This window comes from Trichophyton benhamiae (assembly GCF_000151125.1).
Source record: "Trichophyton benhamiae CBS 112371 chromosome Unknown contig01462.26, whole genome shotgun sequence".
In the NCBI taxonomy this organism is placed as follows: domain Eukaryota; kingdom Fungi; phylum Ascomycota; class Eurotiomycetes; order Onygenales; family Arthrodermataceae; genus Trichophyton; species Trichophyton benhamiae.
The window spans coordinates 249,372-266,965 of NW_003315085.1; the positions used below are offsets into that span (position 1 = coordinate 249,372).

Below are 17,594 nucleotides of genomic sequence, written 5' to 3' on the forward strand. Positions count from 1 at the left end.
TCACCCCGATGTGAAGCAGTTCAAGCCGACTGCGTTGCGCATGGCGAAAGCGTGAGTCATTATTTCGGCCTTTCTGTGCATTTCGAGAGAGAGCATATTTTATCCCCCAAAAGAGTAGAGTGAAAGTGATGGTAAAGGACATACGTCGCTAAGTCAAGATTCAATGGAACAGCTTGCGCCATCGAGGACCTGACTGGAGTGGAAACTTCGTTGCCAACAACACAAGTGAGTGATAGTAATTTATATAAAGGGGGGAAAGGGACATGCTGACAGTCATTAGTTCTTGCACACGAGCGATTGAGTATCGTCGGAGTCGGTATGTTGAAGTTCCGGTATGCTCCGTAGGCAGGAGTGGTTTCTGATGCTTATGCTTGTAGACTCTGGAGCTCAGCCCCTGGTCAACGACGATGAGACATTGGCGCTGGCAGTCAATGGCGAGATATACAATCACCGAATCATCAGAAAGGGCCTGAAGGTGCCCTACAACTTTAAGACACACTCAGACTGCGAAGTAGTCATCCCATTAGTAAGTTTCTCTTCGATATATATACAATAAGCGTGGGTGCTTACTAGTTGACAGTATATGGAACATGGCATTGATGCACCCAAGTATCTTGATGGCATGTTCTCCTGGGTCCTCTTCGACAAGAAAGAGAACCGCGTGGTAGCTGCCAGAGACCCCATTGGTATCACAAGCTTCTACCAAGGGTGGTCTTCCAAGACACCAGGAGCAGTCTACTTTGCTTCCGAGCTCAAGTCTCTTCATCCTGTCTGTGACAAGATCATCTCTTTTCCTCCAGGCCATGTCTATGACTCCAAGACGGATACAATGACCAGATACTTCCAGCCTAAGTGGTGGGATCCAACCAACGTCCCCTCGGCCCCTGTGAACTACAAATTGATCCGCGAAGGTCTTGAGAAAGCCGTGAGGAAACGTCTGATGGCAGAGGTCCCTTATGGAGTGCTTCTTTCCGGCGGACTTGACTCCAGTTTGGTTGCTTCGATCGCTCAGCGTGAGACGCTCAGGATGCAAGCTGCCCGGAAGGAATTGCTGCAGAACGGTGCAGCAAACGGCACCAGTCCAAATGGGACTGACTCCGGCCTTGTTGGAATCGATGACACCAACGAGATCTCGACTGTCAGCACCCTACCACAGCTCAACTCCTTCTCCATTGGCCTGCCCAACGCCCCCGACACCAAGGCTGCTATTGAAGTGGCGGAGTTCCTTGGGACCAAGCACCATGCCCTCACCTTCACCATTGAAGACGGCCTCAACGCCCTGTCTGATGTGATCTACCACCTCGAGTCATATGATGTGACCACCATCCGCGCCTCGACACCCATGTATCTTCTCAGCAGGAAGATCAAGGGCATGGGCGTCAAGATGGTGCTCAGCGGAGAGGGAAGTGATGAGATCTTCGGTGGATACCTGTACTTCCACGCCGCACCAGACAAGGCCGCCTTCCATACCGAAACCGTCCGCCGCGTCAAGAACTTACATTTGGCCGATTGTCTGCGCGCAAACAAGTCCACCTCCGCCTGGGGTGTAGAGGCTCGCGTGCCTTTCTTAGACAAGCAGTTCCTCGAAGACGCCATGGGTATTGACCCCGCTGAGAAGATGATCAACAAGGAACGGATTGAGAAATACATTCTTCGTAAGGCCTTTGACACCACTGATGAGCCTGACACGAAGCCGTATCTTCCCGAGAAGTACCTGTGGCGCCAGAAGGAGCAGTTCAGTGACGGTGTTGGGTATGGATGGATCGATGCGCTCAAAGACAATGCCGAGCTGCATGTCACAGACGAGATGATGAAGAACCCCAGGCCTGAATGGGGAGACGACATTCCAGATTCGAAGGAGGCGTACGTCTACCTGATTTCCGTGCTCCCTCCTTCATTTGCAATTGAGTAGGTAGAAACTAACAAGATTGCAGATATTGGTACCGCATGATGTTCGACGAGCACTTCCCACCTTACTGTGCTTCCACCGTCAGCAGATGGACTCCAACCTGGTCCAAACAGACTGATCCCAGCGGACGGTTCGTCTACTCTTCTCTACCCCTTCCAGTTTTCTACCTTGTCCAATGCTAACATCATTGTCCAGGGCCATCTCCACCCACGTCGCCAAGTACGAGCAGTAAGAAGAAAAGAGTCCTTTGACCAGCTTTTTTTCTCTTCTCTTCTCCTCTGGGGGGGTATATCCATCCTGTCTTTCTCTTCCCCTTTGTTCTTGACTACTTCTTTCTCTTTGTAACTACTAAAAGCGAGATCTCGGACCTAGCTAGTTAATAGACCGTCATTCTTCTTCTTCTTCTTTCTACCTTCTCTCCTCCCGGCCCTTTTTTTTTTTTATATATCAAGTCCAGGCCGCGCTTTTATGAAAGGCACATCACGCGAAAGGGGTCAGCCAATAGGAAGCCATCCTTTTCCACGCCCGTTTGAGGTTGCCCCGGCGGCCCTGCTCTCCACGTGACCTATCGTCTTTTTCCCGTCTTTTTTTCTTTCTCGCTTTCCGTCTTTTTCCTTCTTCGCTCCAACAACAACAACGCCAGCAACGCCAGCTTCACCAACCTCCGTCACCTTCATCAACGCCATCTTCAAGTCTCGTCCAAGGACTTCCGTCTTCACCATGTCTGCCCCAGCTGCTTACAGTGACATTGCTAAGGCTGCCAATGATGTACGGCTTCCTCTTCCTTTGCGCGTTGCTTAAAGGGCGCCCCTCCCCAAACTTCCCCCCAACAACTTCGCTCTCCACATCACTCTCGGAGTATGAGAGGCAGCACGCTAATCGCATATCCTACAGCTCCTGAACAAGGACTTCTACCACACCAGCCCAGGTATGCAGAGCTCTTTATCAATTGTTTCCGTTGCTGTGATGTCGTTGTCGTCGCTGGTGATGTTGTTCTTTTAAGCTTAAGCGCTGACCAACTCAATTGCACCACAGCCAGCCTCGAGGTCAAGTCCAAGGCCCCCAATGGCGTTACCTTCAATGTGAAGGGAAAGTCTGCCCACGAGGGCTCCATTGCTGGATCCGTAAGTCTCGGGTATTCGGATATTTTGTCTCGTTACAATTGCTAACCTTCCTTTGTCCTACATACAGCTTGAGGCCAAATACGTCGATGCTCCATCCGGTAAATAAATATACACCGACTTGCTGAAGCTAGCTAGTAGCCAATTGAGCCCAAGCGACTGACTGCTACTAGGCCTCACTCTCACCCAGATGTGGACCACCGGAAACGCCCTCGACACCAAGCTCGAGCTCGACAACAACATCACCAAGGGTCTCAAGGCCGAGGTTCTCACACAGTACATCCCTTACTCCCAGTCCAAGGGTGCCAAGTTGAATCTCCACTTCAAGCAGCCAAACCTGCACACCCGTGCCTTCTTTGACCTCCTCAAGGGCCCAACTGCCAACTTCGACGCCGTCCTCGGCCACGAGGGCTTCCTCGTCGGTGCCGAGGGTGGTTATGACGTCCAGAAGGCCGCCATCACCAAGTACTCTGCTGCCGTCGCCTACTCTCTCCCAGAGTACTCTGCCGCCATCACTGCCTCCAACAACCTCTCTGTCTTCGCTGCCAGCTACTACCACCGCGTCAACGCCCAGGTCGAGGCTGGCGCCAAGGCCACCTGGGACTCCAAGTCCGGAAACACCGTTGGCCTTGAGGTTGCCAGCAAGTACAGACTTGACCCATCCTCCTTCGCCAAGGTATATATTCCTAACCTCAACTCTCCTGGCCCGAGACTATGCTTACCATCACGACTATAGGCTAAGATCAACGACCGCGGTATTGCCGCCCTTGCCTACAACGTCCTCCTCCGCCCAGGTGTCACCCTCGGCCTCGGAGCTTCCTTCGATACCCAGAACCTTAACCAGGCCGCCCACAAGGTTGGCGCCAGCTTCACCTTCGAGGGTTAAATCAGTGCTACCCACCGTAGCACTACTTAACCTGTTAACCCATAACCTGCTAATAGGAACATACCGAATGCTTTGTCTTCTAGCGTTCCCCTGTACTATCTCAGAACTATGCGTTTCCTCTTGATATATTAAAGTTCTATAGCCAAATAAACTATTTGCCTTCACATCTTAGTATTATATACAATTATGCTTGGCTCGTTTGTTTTATTACATATACCATTCACATATTATTTGGCCCTTGGTCTTTTTATGCACATGACTTTGAGATGAACTCGACATATTTATTACATCTTTGGTTACATTTTTTCCTGTCTAATACCATTTATATACATCCCCGTCATCGTCTGGTCTGGCAGTAATATTGTACAAAGTCAGCCCATCATATCACTTCTATACTACTTTGTTCGAGATTCTTTCTGTCTCGCGGACAGCTCCTGCAAACCAGGTTCTTTCATCTTCATCCTCCCAAGGCCTGCACTCAGCATGGCCACAGCCAGAATCCCCGATATAACCAAAAACCTCATCGTCATGCTTCCCTCATCATATCCACCTCCAAACGAGTGTCCTTCCGCAACTCGTCTCTTCTGCTCTTCCACGCTCCTAGCCCGCCTCGCTCGCCGTCTCATATCCTCATGCGACTGAGTCCGCCGATGAGACATGGCATCAAAATGTGGAACATCAGAATAATGATATTCAGGATGCTCCTGCTGGTGCGGCCCAGCCTGATGCTCATGCGACTGTCTCTGGGTTGTCCCGTAACCACCATTCGCATAAAAGCTAGGCGGAGGCCCCTTAAAAGTTCCCCTGCGCTTACTTAGCCCCGACGCAGGGCGAGAGCCAAACTGTGACCCCCCGGCTGACGTTGACGCAGATGAGAAACTACCCGTTCCAGGCCGAGTGGTTGTACTCGAAGCAGAAGGAATACGAATGCTGTTCTCTCGGTCATATCGAGCGCGCTTCTTAGGATTAGCGAGGACATGGTAGGCCGATGATATAGAGGAGAATTTATCTGCTGCTCCTGGTTCCTTGTTTCTATCAGGATGATGGGCTAGGGAGAGAGCGTAGAACTTTCTGCTCATCGCGCGCGAATAACGATAACGGTTAGTGGAATGTTGCAAATGCCGCATGACAGGGAGCCAATTGCGTACTTTTTGATCTCATCTGTCGTTGCAGTGACTGGCACACCGAGTATGTCATAATATGTTTGAGCTGCAGCGCGGAAAGCCGTGGAGGAGAAGGCGTTGCAGCCGTAGCAAGTGAGCCGTGTTACCGGAGCGCGGAAGAGGGAAGCCGGAGAATGTCGCAGCCACGGGGGATGGGAGCAAAACGGCATTCCTTCATATCTCGTGCCTGCTCTCCAGCTGCTGCGGCTGCTGTCGTCTCAACCCTTGGGTCGTTCTATATACGTCCGTAGTCGATCTTCAGACGGGACGAAGTTGAGGGAACGAACTACGTAGGTCAAAGCTGGTTAGGTTGACGAACTAGCTTATCGCCGATAAGGTCACATGACCGCTCTTAGTCGCGCCCGCAGTAACGACGGAGACAGCGAGGAAACGAACACACAAGCAGAGAGTCTCTAGTCTCTACCGGAAGAGCGCCGCTTGGTTTCTCTCTTCTGTTTGCATTGTACAGGCCCGGCTCTTTTCTAAATCCCAGCGGAGTCACATGCAGGGATTCCAAGAACGAGCTTTTTGTTGTTCGCTAAAATATTTTTCCCAGCAACGGTAGAATTAACTAGTTAACTATACGAGAAACCTGTATAAAACCAACCCACTTCCCGCCCAAAAGGAACAAAAACCCAACCATCCACAGATTTGAATACCTCGATTTGCTCCATAATGGCTGCTCAGGCTGCCCCGGAGCTCGCGAAGCTTGACTGTAAGTTATTGTTATTATTCCCCCTTTTTATGCCCCCCATCATAGCCCTTGCAATGTGTGGCTAGCCATAGGGAATCTAACACAGAATCCTTTTTAGTGAACAAGAATACCGGCTCTGTCGAGGCCAACGCTGTCTCAGCTGGTGGTTCGGAAAAAGAAGAGGCTGAGAATGAAGGAGATTCCGACGATGACAGAGATGATGAGCAGGCGGGCGGCTCTGCCGAAGTAAATGGTTCGTTTTGACACTCGCGCGCCTGCATGGACCCTGCGGGAAAGCAATAATGCTAAAGTCGATATTTAACTGTAGCGGAGAAGAAGAAGAAAAAGAAGAGGCCGAAGAAGAAGAAGAAGACAGCCAAGGTTCAATCGAGTCCTCCTCGCATACCCTTGACCACTCTCTTTCCCAACAGCAACTTCCCCGAAGGAGAAATCGTGGAGTATCTAAACGAAAATTCCTACCGTACCACAAACGAAGAGAAGCGACACCTTGATCGTATGAACAATGATTTCCTCACTGAATACCGCCAGGCCGCTGAGATCCACCGTCAGGTCCGTCAGTATGCCCAAAAGGAGCTGATCAAGCCTGGTGCCACCCTTACCGATATCGCGGAGGGTATCGAGGACGGAGTCCGCCACCTGACCGGCCACATGGGTTTGGAAGAGGGAGACAGCTTGGTTGCCGGAATGGGCTTCCCTACCGGATTGAACATCAACCACTGTGCAGCTCATTATTCTCCCAATGCCGGGAACAAGGTCGTTCTTCAACACGGTGATGTCATGAAGGTGGATTTTGGCGTCCACATCAATGGCAGAATCGTCGACAGCGCCTTCACCGTTGCATTTGATCCTGTTTTTGACCCTCTGCTTACCGCCGTCAAGGAGGCAACTAACACCGGAATCAAAGTATGTTTATGTTGACCCCCAATATATGCTGACTGAATCCTTGGCTAACGACGTAATTCCATTCAGGAAGCTGGTATCGATGTCCGCATGAGTGATATCGGCGCAGCGATCCAGGAGACGATGGAGAGTTACGAGCTCGAACTCAATGGAACATCCTATCCTATCAAGGCAATTCGTAACCTGAATGGCCACACAATCGGCCAGTATGAAATTCATGGTGGAGTCAACGGCAAGAGTGTCCCGATTGTCAAAGGTGGTGACCAGACCAAGATGGAAGAGGGTGAAACCTATGCTATCGAAACCTTTGGCAGTACCGGAAAGGGATATGTTAGAGATGATGTAAGTGGCTCCTTATACTATTTCATTATCAGTTCTCAGTTTGATATGCTTGGTATACTAACCCAGTATAAACGAACAGATGGAAACATCTCACTACGCTAAAGTCCCAAATGCTCCAAGCGTGCCTCTTCGATTGTCTTCTGCAAAGAACTTGTATAGTCTTATTAACAAGAACTTCGGCACCCTACCTTTCTGCCGTCGATATCTTGATCGTCTCGGACAGGAAAAGTACCTTCTTGGGGTAGGTAGCATTCTTACAAAACATCTACTTACACCCACTGACATTCATATATAGTTGAACAACTTAGTCTCCTCTGGACTTGTCGATGCTTACCCTCCACTCTGTGATGTGAAGGGATCTTATACCGCCCAGTTCGAGCATGTAAGTCTTATTCCAGCCACGGTAGCTGCTAAATTTTCATATTCTCCTCTCACTAACCAAACTAACAGACTATCTTGCTCCGTCCAAATGTCAAAGAAGTCATCAGTCGCGGTGACGATTACTAAACCTATTTTAACTTACGGCCTCTCTTTTATGTTGAATGCACCATGAACCTCAAGGGGGATGAGTTATGCTACACTCATGCCCTAATTTGGCAAGGGCTTGTATGCTTTGCTTCTATTTGGCCTTCTTACGCAACTGCAATGGTAATGCTTGGAAATGGTAGTCCGGCGGCACTCGCAACTCATTAAAAAAATTTAGCGCTCATTCCACTGTATATGTATTTCACAGCCAATCCTCATCCCAGACCACACAACCTTCCCAGTAACAAGTAATAGTACATATATACAGCATGCATAAATGTATATAAAGGAAGGATAAAGTAAGTTGAATTATGGCTTCAAGTCCAAACCTTCAAATGTTATGAAACAAGACATGCTGCACCGTACTCAGAACGAGGAGGGAAAGTCGGCATGCCCCGTTTTTGCGCCTACATAAGGAAGATAAACTGAAAACTCCCTACAAACCAAATGCACCGACTCCAAACCGCTCTAATTAATACAGACGGCCTCCAGCACCTCAAGGTCCCCGTGCCGTTTTCAAGACCAGTTTGAGCTGGTATTAGTTTGTCTGCGCCTCCTTGATGATGGTTGAAGGAGGGACGGTGTTCGTGTTGTGGTAGGGGTCCTGATTTCTTCCTTTTGCGGTGAGCCGGGAAGTATTTGTTGTGATAACCTATGATTCAGTCGCGGCGTCTTGCCCGGTAATCCTGTGCTGCCGTTGCCCGACAAACCAGGATGAATATTTGGCGGCCTTCCACCATCCCGGCTCCCAGGACGGAGGTTTAGAGAACTATCGAGTCCGTTCTGACGGCGAGAAGACTCTCGGCCTTCGTAATATGGCTTTTGGGAAATTGGTCTAGTCACTTGAGGCGAAGCTGGCATGGAGTGGCTGGATATTAGGCTAGGTGGAGCAGCTGTAGAGGTGCTTCTTCGTCTTTGCCTTCGTTTTGACCCATTCAAACTTGCATTATCGCTATCTTCGCTGTTCTTTACTAGTTGACCCGCGAGCTCTCTCACAAGGACACGAGAGTCTTTCTGCAGTTCTCGTATAGCATCAAGTAAACCGTAGCGACGAAGCAGGCCACATTGTTCCTGGCTGGAATCGCATATCGTAGATAGGATTCGCAGTAAGTTCACTCTAACGGATGGCTTAGTATGCTGTAGTTTTTGCCCAATGCGTTCAAACATATCGGGCCTGGCAAAGGTAGCTGCAATGGCGGGACTTAGCCGAAGCAACTTTTGCAAAGGCTCAAGGAGGTTCTCAAAGGCATTGGCTTTTGATATTGTCATGCATCGGATAATGGCTATAGTGAAGGAAGAGTCTCCATGTTGGGTATCGAGGAGGTACTCTTCAACTTTGGCGGTTTCTTCTTGGAGCCTGATAATACTTATTAGTAAAAAGAGGATAATTCTACAATCCAAACACGACAAGGAGCGCTCACCAAGTAAAAATAGCATCCAGAGTTGTGACCTGCCAGTATGGATCCGAGAGCAAGGAAATATAAAATGTCAACCCCTTGTTACGCCAAAGTTCACGGCGCCCAACCTTGCCAGAATGCGCCATGTCACAGAGAATAGGAAGTGCAAACTCTTTCAATGGCCGTTCTGTTTTAACAATTTTTTGTAGTAAAGGTATTATGCCGTTCAAAGCAGCGTCTTCTTGCCTTGACTTGCTTAGACGGCACATATTATAGATAGTGTTTAGTATCTGATTTGATACTTCGCGGAAATGAGGCTTTTTCATTGTTGATCGGAGAAGTTCAGTTAGAACGTCAATAGCATTTGAGTTTTGGAGAGAATCAAGAGTTGTGGACAGCATGGAGAGGTTTTTTATAAATTTGAGCATCGTTATCTGAGGAGTGGGTGACATTCTCTTCAATTCTTTCAATACACCTGAGAGAAGCGTCAACATCTGCCAGATATATATTCACTTGAGTTAATGGGCTGTACTTACGATGCAATACGGTTCTCTCTGCCACCATCTCTTTAACGTGGCTTTCGGCTTGTGAGAATATGAAGAAGATGTTAGAAATGCGAGCCTCGCAGACCTCTGCCATTTCACCCTCTTCCTCATCGAGTACTCTGCTCAAGACGAGGGACAAGGGATCCAAGACCGAGTTTCGAGAAAGTATGCGACAGAAGTCATTCTTTGGAGTTGATCCCTATACAATTCAATTAGTCACTGATAAACCGCTTCAAATGAATAATCTAAATCCTAATACGTACCTGTAACTCAAACACACTCCATATACCATTGACACCGATAAGCACAAGCTCTCTTTCATCCTCATAATCATCTTCAAGGAATTCGACAAGGACATTCAGTCCACCAGCACTGACAAACATTTGCAATGTCAGAGTTGATGTCTGGTACATTTGCTGGACAAATGCCGCAGCCTCAAGACGGATTTCCCTTGGGTATTTCTTCGAAGCAAACTTGTTGATAATCGGGATGCCACCAACGAAACACAGATTTTCCTGAATCTCATAATCATTGTAGATGATCTATTATCAATCACATTAGTAACACATCGATAGGGGTGAAGAAGACGTTGTATAACCTACAGCATTGACAATTTTCAACAAGTTGGAAATTACATCCCGGCGCCTGCAGGTGTCTAAAATTTCTAGAATAGGAAGCATTCCGTGAGCACTCATGATGACAGACTTTGTTTCCGGCATATCTGAAAATATAGTCATCTAAGAGAAGTCTAGTAAGCACACTGTTGAATAAAAAATTCAGCAGGCAGAAGTGACGTACCAATTGCTCTGAGATATCCACTAGAACTTCGTCGTCCTGTGAGGTTTTCAAAGAGCTAACAAGTCCCTCCACCTGATTGCGTAGCCGTGCATATTTATCTCGTGCAATATTAGCTTCCAAGTCGAGTTCGTCTAGGCCTTCCTCTAGCTGAGCAAACGGATCATCCTCGTCATCAATGTCTCCCAGCCATGAGTTTGTTGATAGTTTCGAATTGAGCATCAAGGTGCTACGATCTGAGCCCTCCTCACTCTCCAGTTTGACAAGGGTATTTTCATTGTCGCCCAGAATATCAGAGAAGTCCTCGTCTGCCTCATCCTCTGCATACATTTCTATCTCAATAGCTGATCGAGATCGAGCAAATTCTGACCTCTTTCTCCTATGTACGCTTGGTTTTACGGGGGTGTTTTCATCTCCCGAGAAGATCTCTTGGCCCATTACGGGCTGTGTATGGGCTGCACTTTCGTCTTGTCCGATGCCCTAGAGACCATTAGGTTAGCATTAATTGTTTATTCTAAAAGAGGACAACCAATTGGTTCTTACCGGCATGGCAGATAATTTACTTTCCAGAACTTCATCGTTTGCTTCAATGAGATCTGAATAATCTTCGACGGAGCTCTCTTCGTAGAAATTTGCTGGTCGTTGACGAATTGGTTTCACCGCTCCTGACGTCGACGATATAATCGGCCCTCTCCTAAACGCAGAAACCGGGTATTGTCTATGCCTTCTGCGTGGGCTGCGTGGTGGCATAACTTCGTCATCAAAAGACCTTCGAGAACGTGGCCGAATAGTTTGCAAGGGGTCGGGTTCGTCATTATTCATGGCATCGTTAATCTGGCCGTCATTGTCTATACCGGGGTTATCTGTCTGGCAGAGCTCCGTTATGCCTTCAAGAGATGCAAAGGCTTTCAATTTTTCAGGAGATAGCATTCCGTCGAAATTATCTTGTGGTTTGAGGTGTGGCAGGTGAAGTGCACCGGGAGAGATGGCAGAGGCAAAGTCGTCGTCCCAATTATCATCGTTGGTGTTCTCTGGGGAGCGATACTTTTCTGCAGCATTCATGTTTAATAGAGACGAGGTGTCTCGGTTTGGTATATTTAGAGGGTTAGGTTCCTTTTGCGTTGAGATAGGGCTACTCCCTATTCCTGGTTGCTGGTGCTGGGAGGGCTTGCGGATGGCATTTGAATTAGGGGACCGAAGTGCTTCGTTCCACTCCTGAACGCTCCTGACTGCCTCTTCGTACTCTGTTGATTTCTTGGGGACAACGGAGTCACATCGACGAACATTCACTATCCATGGGTGTTTGAGCAATTTCCTGGCAGACACCCGTAGATTCGGGTCCTTCTGAAAGCACTGCATCAGGAAGTCCCGTACGGCCTAGTTTAGGTTATTAGCAGCTATCATCATAGTAGAACACCAAGGCCAGAATCAAAGATAAATAAAGGAAACTCACAGGAGAAGCGCCCTGGGGCAGCGGGGGGTGGTCGTCATTGACAATGCGGAATAAGGCCTGCATGGGTTGGAATTTATAGTACGGCGGCTTCCCTTCAAGCAGTTCTATAACAGTTGAGCCTAAACTCCATATATCCGAAGCTGTTGTAGCACCGGATAGTTCAATAACCTCGGGAGCCATCCAGTACGGTGTTCCGACGACGCTGGACTCATGAAGACCCGTAGTTCGGCTGGCGACACCAAAATCCGCAAGCTTCACTAGGCCCTGCTTTGTAGTCAAGATGTTTGCGCCCTTTATGTCCCTGTGTATGACACCTTGTTCGTGCAGATATAGCAATCCGTGGAGGACCTGAGACATATATAGTCCAACCAAGTTCTCAGGGAACCGGCCAAAGTTCTTGGAGATCGAATGCAGCGAGCCGTTTTCGCAGTACCTATCAGACGTGTTAGATCTATATTCTGAGACAGACAGGCAGACAAACAGAAGGGTAGAGATAAGAAAGGTACATACTCTAATATGATGTTTAGGGTTTCGGCAGACTTTACAAAACCATGGTACTTGACGATATTTGGATGCTATGACGGGTAAGCATATTAGGAGCCGTGGATTTGATGTCGGGTTCCTGATCCAAGGGGGGGGGGGGGGGGGAATCTCAAGCCGGCCCGCAACTTACATCTAGATTCTTCAACAGGTCTATTTCTTGCTGCAGAGGGTAACGTATTAGATCAAAACCGAGCTATGTGTAGATATATGCGTGTGTCCGCTCAATGGGCCACTTACCATGATAACCCTCAGCTCACTTTTTGGCAGATCCGCCAGCCGTATCTGCTTGACGGCAACTGTCTCGCCGGTGCCCCAATTCAGAGCTCTGTAGACAGACCCGAAGGCACCTTTGCCCAGGCAGTCCCCTAATTGCTATTGTAGAGGCACATTAGCCATTCCATCCATTCACTGTCTGTCAACTCCCGCCCCTCCTCTCTCTTTCTCTTTCTCTCTCCCTCCCTCACGGCAAGATAGAGAAGACATACAAAGTCAGTGAGTTCCGCGACGTCTTTGGCCGAGGACTTGATCTGCCGGTCCCTGTCCCTGTCCCGGTCCCTCTCCCTGTCCCGGTCCTTCTTGGGCGGGCTGGAGTCAGCTCTCGACATCCTCCTGGTAGGGGTATTTGAGGTGCGGGTGGCGCTGGCGTCTCCATTATCCTGTTGCTCGCGCTCGCGGGGTCGGGACACCACCATCGTTCGGCCGGTGCGTGCAGTGCGTGTCTGCGTGTCTGCGTCTGTTTGCTAGCGGGGGAGCAGCCGTGCTATGCCTGCGTCTGCTCGCGGGGAGGCAGCGGACTTGCGGTGTATGGGGAGAAGAAGGGGATGTTTGTAGTAGTGGCGACGGCTGTGGTCTGGTCATGTCAGTCGGGGACGCGGACGGCGAGCCAGCGGGAGTTACAGCATTCGATGGTGGAGTCGATGAGCCCGTCGATGTCTCTCTGTCGCTGCGTCTCTCTGTGCGCTTCCGCCTGTGTCTGTGTCTGTGTCTGCGTCTGCGTCTGTGGCTGCGGCTGCGGCTGCGTCTGCGGGACGGCGTTGGCGATGGCGGCGGACGACACGAAAGCGATGCAGGGAGTAACTAGGTTAGTTAGCAGAAGCGAGCAGGGGGCGGAGGGAGCTGTCAGTCTGTCGGTCTGTCGGTCTGTCAGTCAGGTCAGCAAACAGGGAGCGTCCTCGCGGCCTGCAGCGATGTTTTCTCCAGCATGCGAGTGCTCTTCCTTTGCTTTTTTTTTGGCCCTCGTTTCGTTGCGTCTCTGAGGAAGAAGAAATTTAAGGGTGAGCGGGGGCTCTTTTGGCGCTTCTATCGGGGCGTTGCTTATCAGACAGAGAGAGAGAGAGAGAGAGGAAGAGGAAGAGAAGAGAGAAAGAGAGAGAGAGAAACGGCTACAGCTCGCTACATCTACAGCCATTAGAGGCAGAGGGAGTCTACTGCGCTAGAGGGCGCATCCCCTGGTCGTCTCGCTGCTGTACGACCTCGGGTAAATGCTAAGGAGAGACAAGTCTGGGGGGAAAAGGGGGGGATAGAGCTGTTTGTAGATCTATAGAAAACCGGATTATCCCAAAGTCTAGTACAAAGAAGTGTATATGTATATGCATGAATTAGTATTATACAGAGGCGGCGGTGCGAGCCACGGCGGTGTCTGATGCTGCTGCTGCTTCTTCTGCTTCGGCAGCGGCTGTCTGGCGGAGCAGACGCAAGACATCAGAGACAAGATAGAGACTGCCGGCAATGACGATGGGGTTGTCAGCGGCGGTGAGGTGTGCCCACTGCAGTGCCTGGGGGATGTCGTGTCCAAACTGAGTGGTTGTGCCACGGCTGCTGCTGGTGGTGATAGACCTGGCCGTTGCGAGCAGTTCGGCGGTGGGCACACTTCTGACCCAGGGCATGCCGTCCACAGGGCCGAACTGAACGGCTGCCACATTGTCCCCCGGCCTGAGCAAGCTGCCAAACAGCTCTGGTAGGTCTTTACCCTGAGACGCGGCGATCACCCAGGTGATGTTTGCCTCCGGGCGGCGCAGGGTCTGGTCCACGTAGGAGGCCAGCACTTTGGCCGACTGCGGGTTGTGCGCACCGTCCAGCAGCACAGGAGAGTCACGGCGAGGTATGAGGGGCCAGAGATCGACGAGCTGCAGCCTGCCGGCGCGCGGGTTGAGAGGCAGAAACGGGAGCAGATCGGTGGGCTTCAGGTCTGCCCGCAGCCGCGGCAGAGCATGTTCCAAGGCAGCAACGGCGCACGAAATGTTCGACCGTTGGTGTGGCTGGGCCGCCAGGTCGTGGAATCGCTGCCGGAGCTGCGGGTAGGCAGAGACGATGCTGTCCGGCTCGACAAAGGTGGCCGTCGTGTTGGCCCTGCTCGCGTGGTGCCTGATCACGCTCTTGACCTGCTCCTCGTTGGTCCCGTCAACGACACACGGCACCCCGGGCTTCATGATCCCGGCCTTCTCAGCGGCAATTTCAGCCAGCGTGCTGCCCAGGATGGCCTGGTGGTCGAGCCCGATGTTGGCTATCACCGAGACGAGCACGCTCTCGCTCGTCAGTATGTTCGTAGAGTCCAGCCGGCCGCCCATCCCGACCTCGACAACGCCCACGTCGACGTCTTCCTGCCGAAAGATCTCAAAGGCCGTCGCCGTCAGCAGCTCGAACTCCGTCGCGCCGACTCCCAGGCTGGCGTCCCGCCGCTTGACCTGCTCCTCGACATGGCGGAAGAGCGACTCCTGCACCGCGCGCTCGTTGATGGTGATGCAGTCCCAGCGGTCGACCAGGTGCGGCGAGGTGAACGAGCCGCAGCGAAGCCCGCCGGCCGTCAGCAGCGACGACAGGTAGCCAGCTATCGATCCCTTGCCGTTGGTGCCGGCGACGTGGATGGCCTTCCAGGCGAGCGAGCTGGCCGGCACCAGGCGGGATATGCGGGCAAGGCCAAGGTCAATCATTCAGCCAATGCCCATGCTAGAACCTGTTTCTGCGTCTCGCTCTCCGTGCGTGTATCGTCTCTCGTCGCCCGGCTCGGTCGTTAAACGGCAAATCTCAGGTGTTTCTTCCGCCTTTTCGTGTCGTTTCTGGCCTTTTCGTGGCTTTTTTTTTGGTGCTTTCGAAGTCGTTTTTCGGATGTTTTTTTCTTCTTCCCCTTTCGGATGAGGCTCTTGGTCACGTGAAGTTTCTTTTTCAACTCCAAGAAAAAAGCGACGTCGAAGAAGCAGAAAAGCAGAAGAAAAGCAGAAGAAGGAGAGAAAAGGAAGAGAAGAAGACAGAGATAGTCATCTTGCTGTCATCTTGCTGTCATCTCGCTGTCATCTTGCAGTTGTCTTCCAGTTGTCCTGCCCGGCCGCGACGGTCTCTACGCCTCCGCAGCGTTTCAGGGTCTCGCTCACCCACCCCGGCCAGGCGGCCGCATCGTCTTTTATTCTTCAGCTTCGGCTGCATATACGGAGCCCTAAGCGATATAGACCTGCTCCAAGTGTTCCTCTGCTGCCGCTGCCGCTGCTGGGCTCCGTGTTTTGCCTTCAACTAGTCTCGCGTGGCTATAATTGGCTGTGGCTGAGATTCTTCGTTGTCTCGCGCGTTTCATCCTCGTAAATCGATCGATCGACAAGACCACCGCCAGTTCAGCTTCACTCGCAGCCTGCCTCGACCCTCGACCCTCGACCTGGTCCCAGTCATAATTCATCTCGTCTGCTGGCTTGCATCTCGAGATTCACCTTCGTTTTCTCCTGTTCTGCCCTTGTTATCCCCTCCCATAATCATAATACTCGCCGTTGCTGTGCAATCATGGGCATCCCGTAAGTTGTTTACCACAGCCATCGAGCACCAACATAACAGTCCTCCTTCCCCCAGGACCGCGTCTAGATACACTAACATCGGACTGACAGGCTTGACTACACTCCTCCTGCATCTCGCACGCGTCCGAGTGCCGGGTCGGGCGTTCGCGTCTCTGCAGAGGCCGGTTCTAAACCGCCATCCGACCCAACCGCAGCTGCTCGCTCCTCGATTCGACGCAGCCCGCACCCGCACCCACAGTCCAGCAGAAGACTCAGCAGGTTGCAGACCAGTCGCCGCACTACTTCTACTACTGTCCGCGACCTGAGGGACCGGCCTCTGATCTTCGATCCTGTCACCCGGACCATCGACCGAGATCGCAGCAGTGACCGGGAGCTGCCACTCCCTCGCATCGCCAGAAATCCGGTGGTAGACCATACCACAGGCAGTCTAGACAGCGCAGAGGCGCCGGCGGGCCTCAGTCGTCGCGAGATAGGCCGCCGGCTACTGCGCGATAGCGTTAACTATGCCTCTCCTGGCCGACGCATGAGGATCCCCAGAGACCTGCATGGCCAGGACATACTCCCTCTGGCGGCCCCCAACTCTCTTCGGGGCCGCCCGTCATATTCCCCCCGGTTTGCACCAGCTCATCCCGAGGATGCCAGTCTGGCTAACATCGCAGAAGCGGAGGATTCCTCTACCACTGAGGGAACCATGGATGCCAGTATGCCTCTCCTGCGTCGCGTAGGACACCGCTCTGTAGCCACTGCACGGAACTCACCTTCAGCCATACCCGCTCCCTCCTTTTCCCAGGCCGAATCTGTCATGTCTGCGGACGAGGAAGTGCCCGATGTATCGGACACTTGGGCTAGGCTGCTCAACACCATCCCTCTGGACAACAATCTCCCCAGCGCAGACTCCTCTTTCACCTCCGCCACTGCGTCTGCCTCCGCTTCTGGCTCTGGTGGTTCACGGTCGTCTACCGCAGCACCTACCTCTCTCACCCCCAGTTCGTCTTTTGGCTCCTCCGTCTCTGCACGCATGCATATAATGTTTGACCCGTTTCCCTCCTTCCCTGCAAATTGTGATTATATCTCTTCCTCCGACAACTCAGACACAGAGGCAGAAGACCACGACCCAGAACGGCATCGGGGCTACAGACGGCCTAGTCAGTCCCGAAGCCAATCGCAGTCTCAATCGCAGACGCCAACGCAGACACAGAACCCTGCACAACCCCAGTCCGAGAGCAACACGCCCACCGATAGTTCCGCTCCGACTGCTTCTTCCTTCACACTCGAGAATGAAGCAGCGGGCCTACAACTACTCCACGACACCCTCAACCTTCTGAGCAGACGAGATGACATCCCCGATGAATGGTGGGCGACCGCCGGCCTCACTCGCATCATTAATCGCGAACTGAACCGTGAATTAAGTCGTGATCAAAACGCCGAGTGAACCGCGTATTCTCTCTTCTTGTTGGAAGAGCTGGCCTCTTCAACTTGCTACCCGCGAATTTCACGCATTATGACTCTTTCCTCTTCTTAGAT

At 51.4% G+C, this 17,594-nt stretch overlaps 8 protein-coding genes across 8 annotated transcripts; 4 read left to right on the forward strand and 4 right to left on the reverse strand.

Annotated features, from left to right (window-relative positions):
* Positions 1-361: 361 nt before the first annotated feature.
* ARB_02687 (uncharacterized protein) lies at positions 362-2,254 on the forward strand (the record flags this gene model as incomplete). The annotated part of the gene is made up of 3 exons (XM_003011119.1): positions 362-526; positions 581-1,908; positions 2,023-2,254. 3 exons carry the CDS (start codon positions 362-364, stop codon positions 2,252-2,254), a joined length of 1,725 nt encoding a protein of 574 aa, XP_003011165.1.
* A 149-nt stretch (positions 2,255-2,403) lies between these two features.
* ARB_02688 (uncharacterized protein) lies at positions 2,404-2,631 on the reverse strand (the record flags this gene model as incomplete). The annotated part of the gene is made up of 1 exon (XM_003011120.1): positions 2,404-2,631. One exon carries the CDS (start codon positions 2,629-2,631, stop codon positions 2,404-2,406), a length of 228 nt encoding a protein of 75 aa, XP_003011166.1.
* Positions 2,632-2,769: 138 nt separating this feature from the next.
* Positions 2,770-3,916, forward strand: ARB_02689 (uncharacterized protein; the record flags this gene model as incomplete). The annotated part of the gene is made up of 4 exons (XM_003011121.1): positions 2,770-3,033; positions 3,101-3,131; positions 3,204-3,706; positions 3,767-3,916. The coding sequence occupies 4 exons, from the start codon at positions 2,770-2,772 to the stop codon at positions 3,914-3,916; spliced, it is 948 nt and encodes a 315-aa protein (XP_003011167.1).
* Positions 3,917-4,311: 395 nt separating this feature from the next.
* On the reverse strand, positions 4,312-4,995 carry ARB_02690 (DnaJ domain protein; the record flags this gene model as incomplete). The annotated part of the gene is made up of 1 exon (XM_003011122.1): positions 4,312-4,995. The coding sequence occupies one exon, from the start codon at positions 4,993-4,995 to the stop codon at positions 4,312-4,314; it is 684 nt and encodes a 227-aa protein (XP_003011168.1).
* A 759-nt stretch (positions 4,996-5,754) lies between these two features.
* On the forward strand, positions 5,755-7,138 carry ARB_02691 (methionine aminopeptidase, type II, putative; the record flags this gene model as incomplete). The annotated part of the gene is made up of 4 exons (XM_003011123.1): positions 5,755-5,794; positions 5,892-6,026; positions 6,102-6,697; positions 6,764-7,138. The coding sequence occupies 4 exons, from the start codon at positions 5,755-5,757 to the stop codon at positions 7,136-7,138; spliced, it is 1,146 nt and encodes a 381-aa protein (XP_003011169.1).
* Positions 7,139-8,077: 939 nt separating this feature from the next.
* Positions 8,078-12,986, reverse strand: ARB_02692 (uncharacterized protein; the record flags this gene model as incomplete). Its single annotated transcript, XM_003011124.1, has 12 exons — positions 8,078-8,951; positions 9,130-9,433; positions 9,495-9,702; positions 9,767-10,045; positions 10,106-10,240; positions 10,302-10,778; positions 10,842-11,675; positions 11,752-12,202; positions 12,262-12,326; positions 12,425-12,454; positions 12,532-12,619; positions 12,682-12,986. The coding sequence occupies 12 exons, from the start codon at positions 12,984-12,986 to the stop codon at positions 8,078-8,080; spliced, it is 4,050 nt and encodes a 1,349-aa protein (XP_003011170.1).
* A 912-nt stretch (positions 12,987-13,898) lies between these two features.
* On the reverse strand, positions 13,899-15,224 carry ARB_02693 (uncharacterized protein; the record flags this gene model as incomplete). Its single annotated transcript, XM_003011125.1, has 1 exon — positions 13,899-15,224. One exon carries the CDS (start codon positions 15,222-15,224, stop codon positions 13,899-13,901), a length of 1,326 nt encoding a protein of 441 aa, XP_003011171.1.
* A 1,369-nt stretch (positions 15,225-16,593) lies between these two features.
* ARB_02694 (uncharacterized protein) lies at positions 16,594-17,502 on the forward strand (the record flags this gene model as incomplete). The annotated part of the gene is made up of 1 exon (XM_003011126.1): positions 16,594-17,502. One exon carries the CDS (start codon positions 16,594-16,596, stop codon positions 17,500-17,502), a length of 909 nt encoding a protein of 302 aa, XP_003011172.1.
* Between the last annotated feature and the right edge of the window lie 92 nt (positions 17,503-17,594).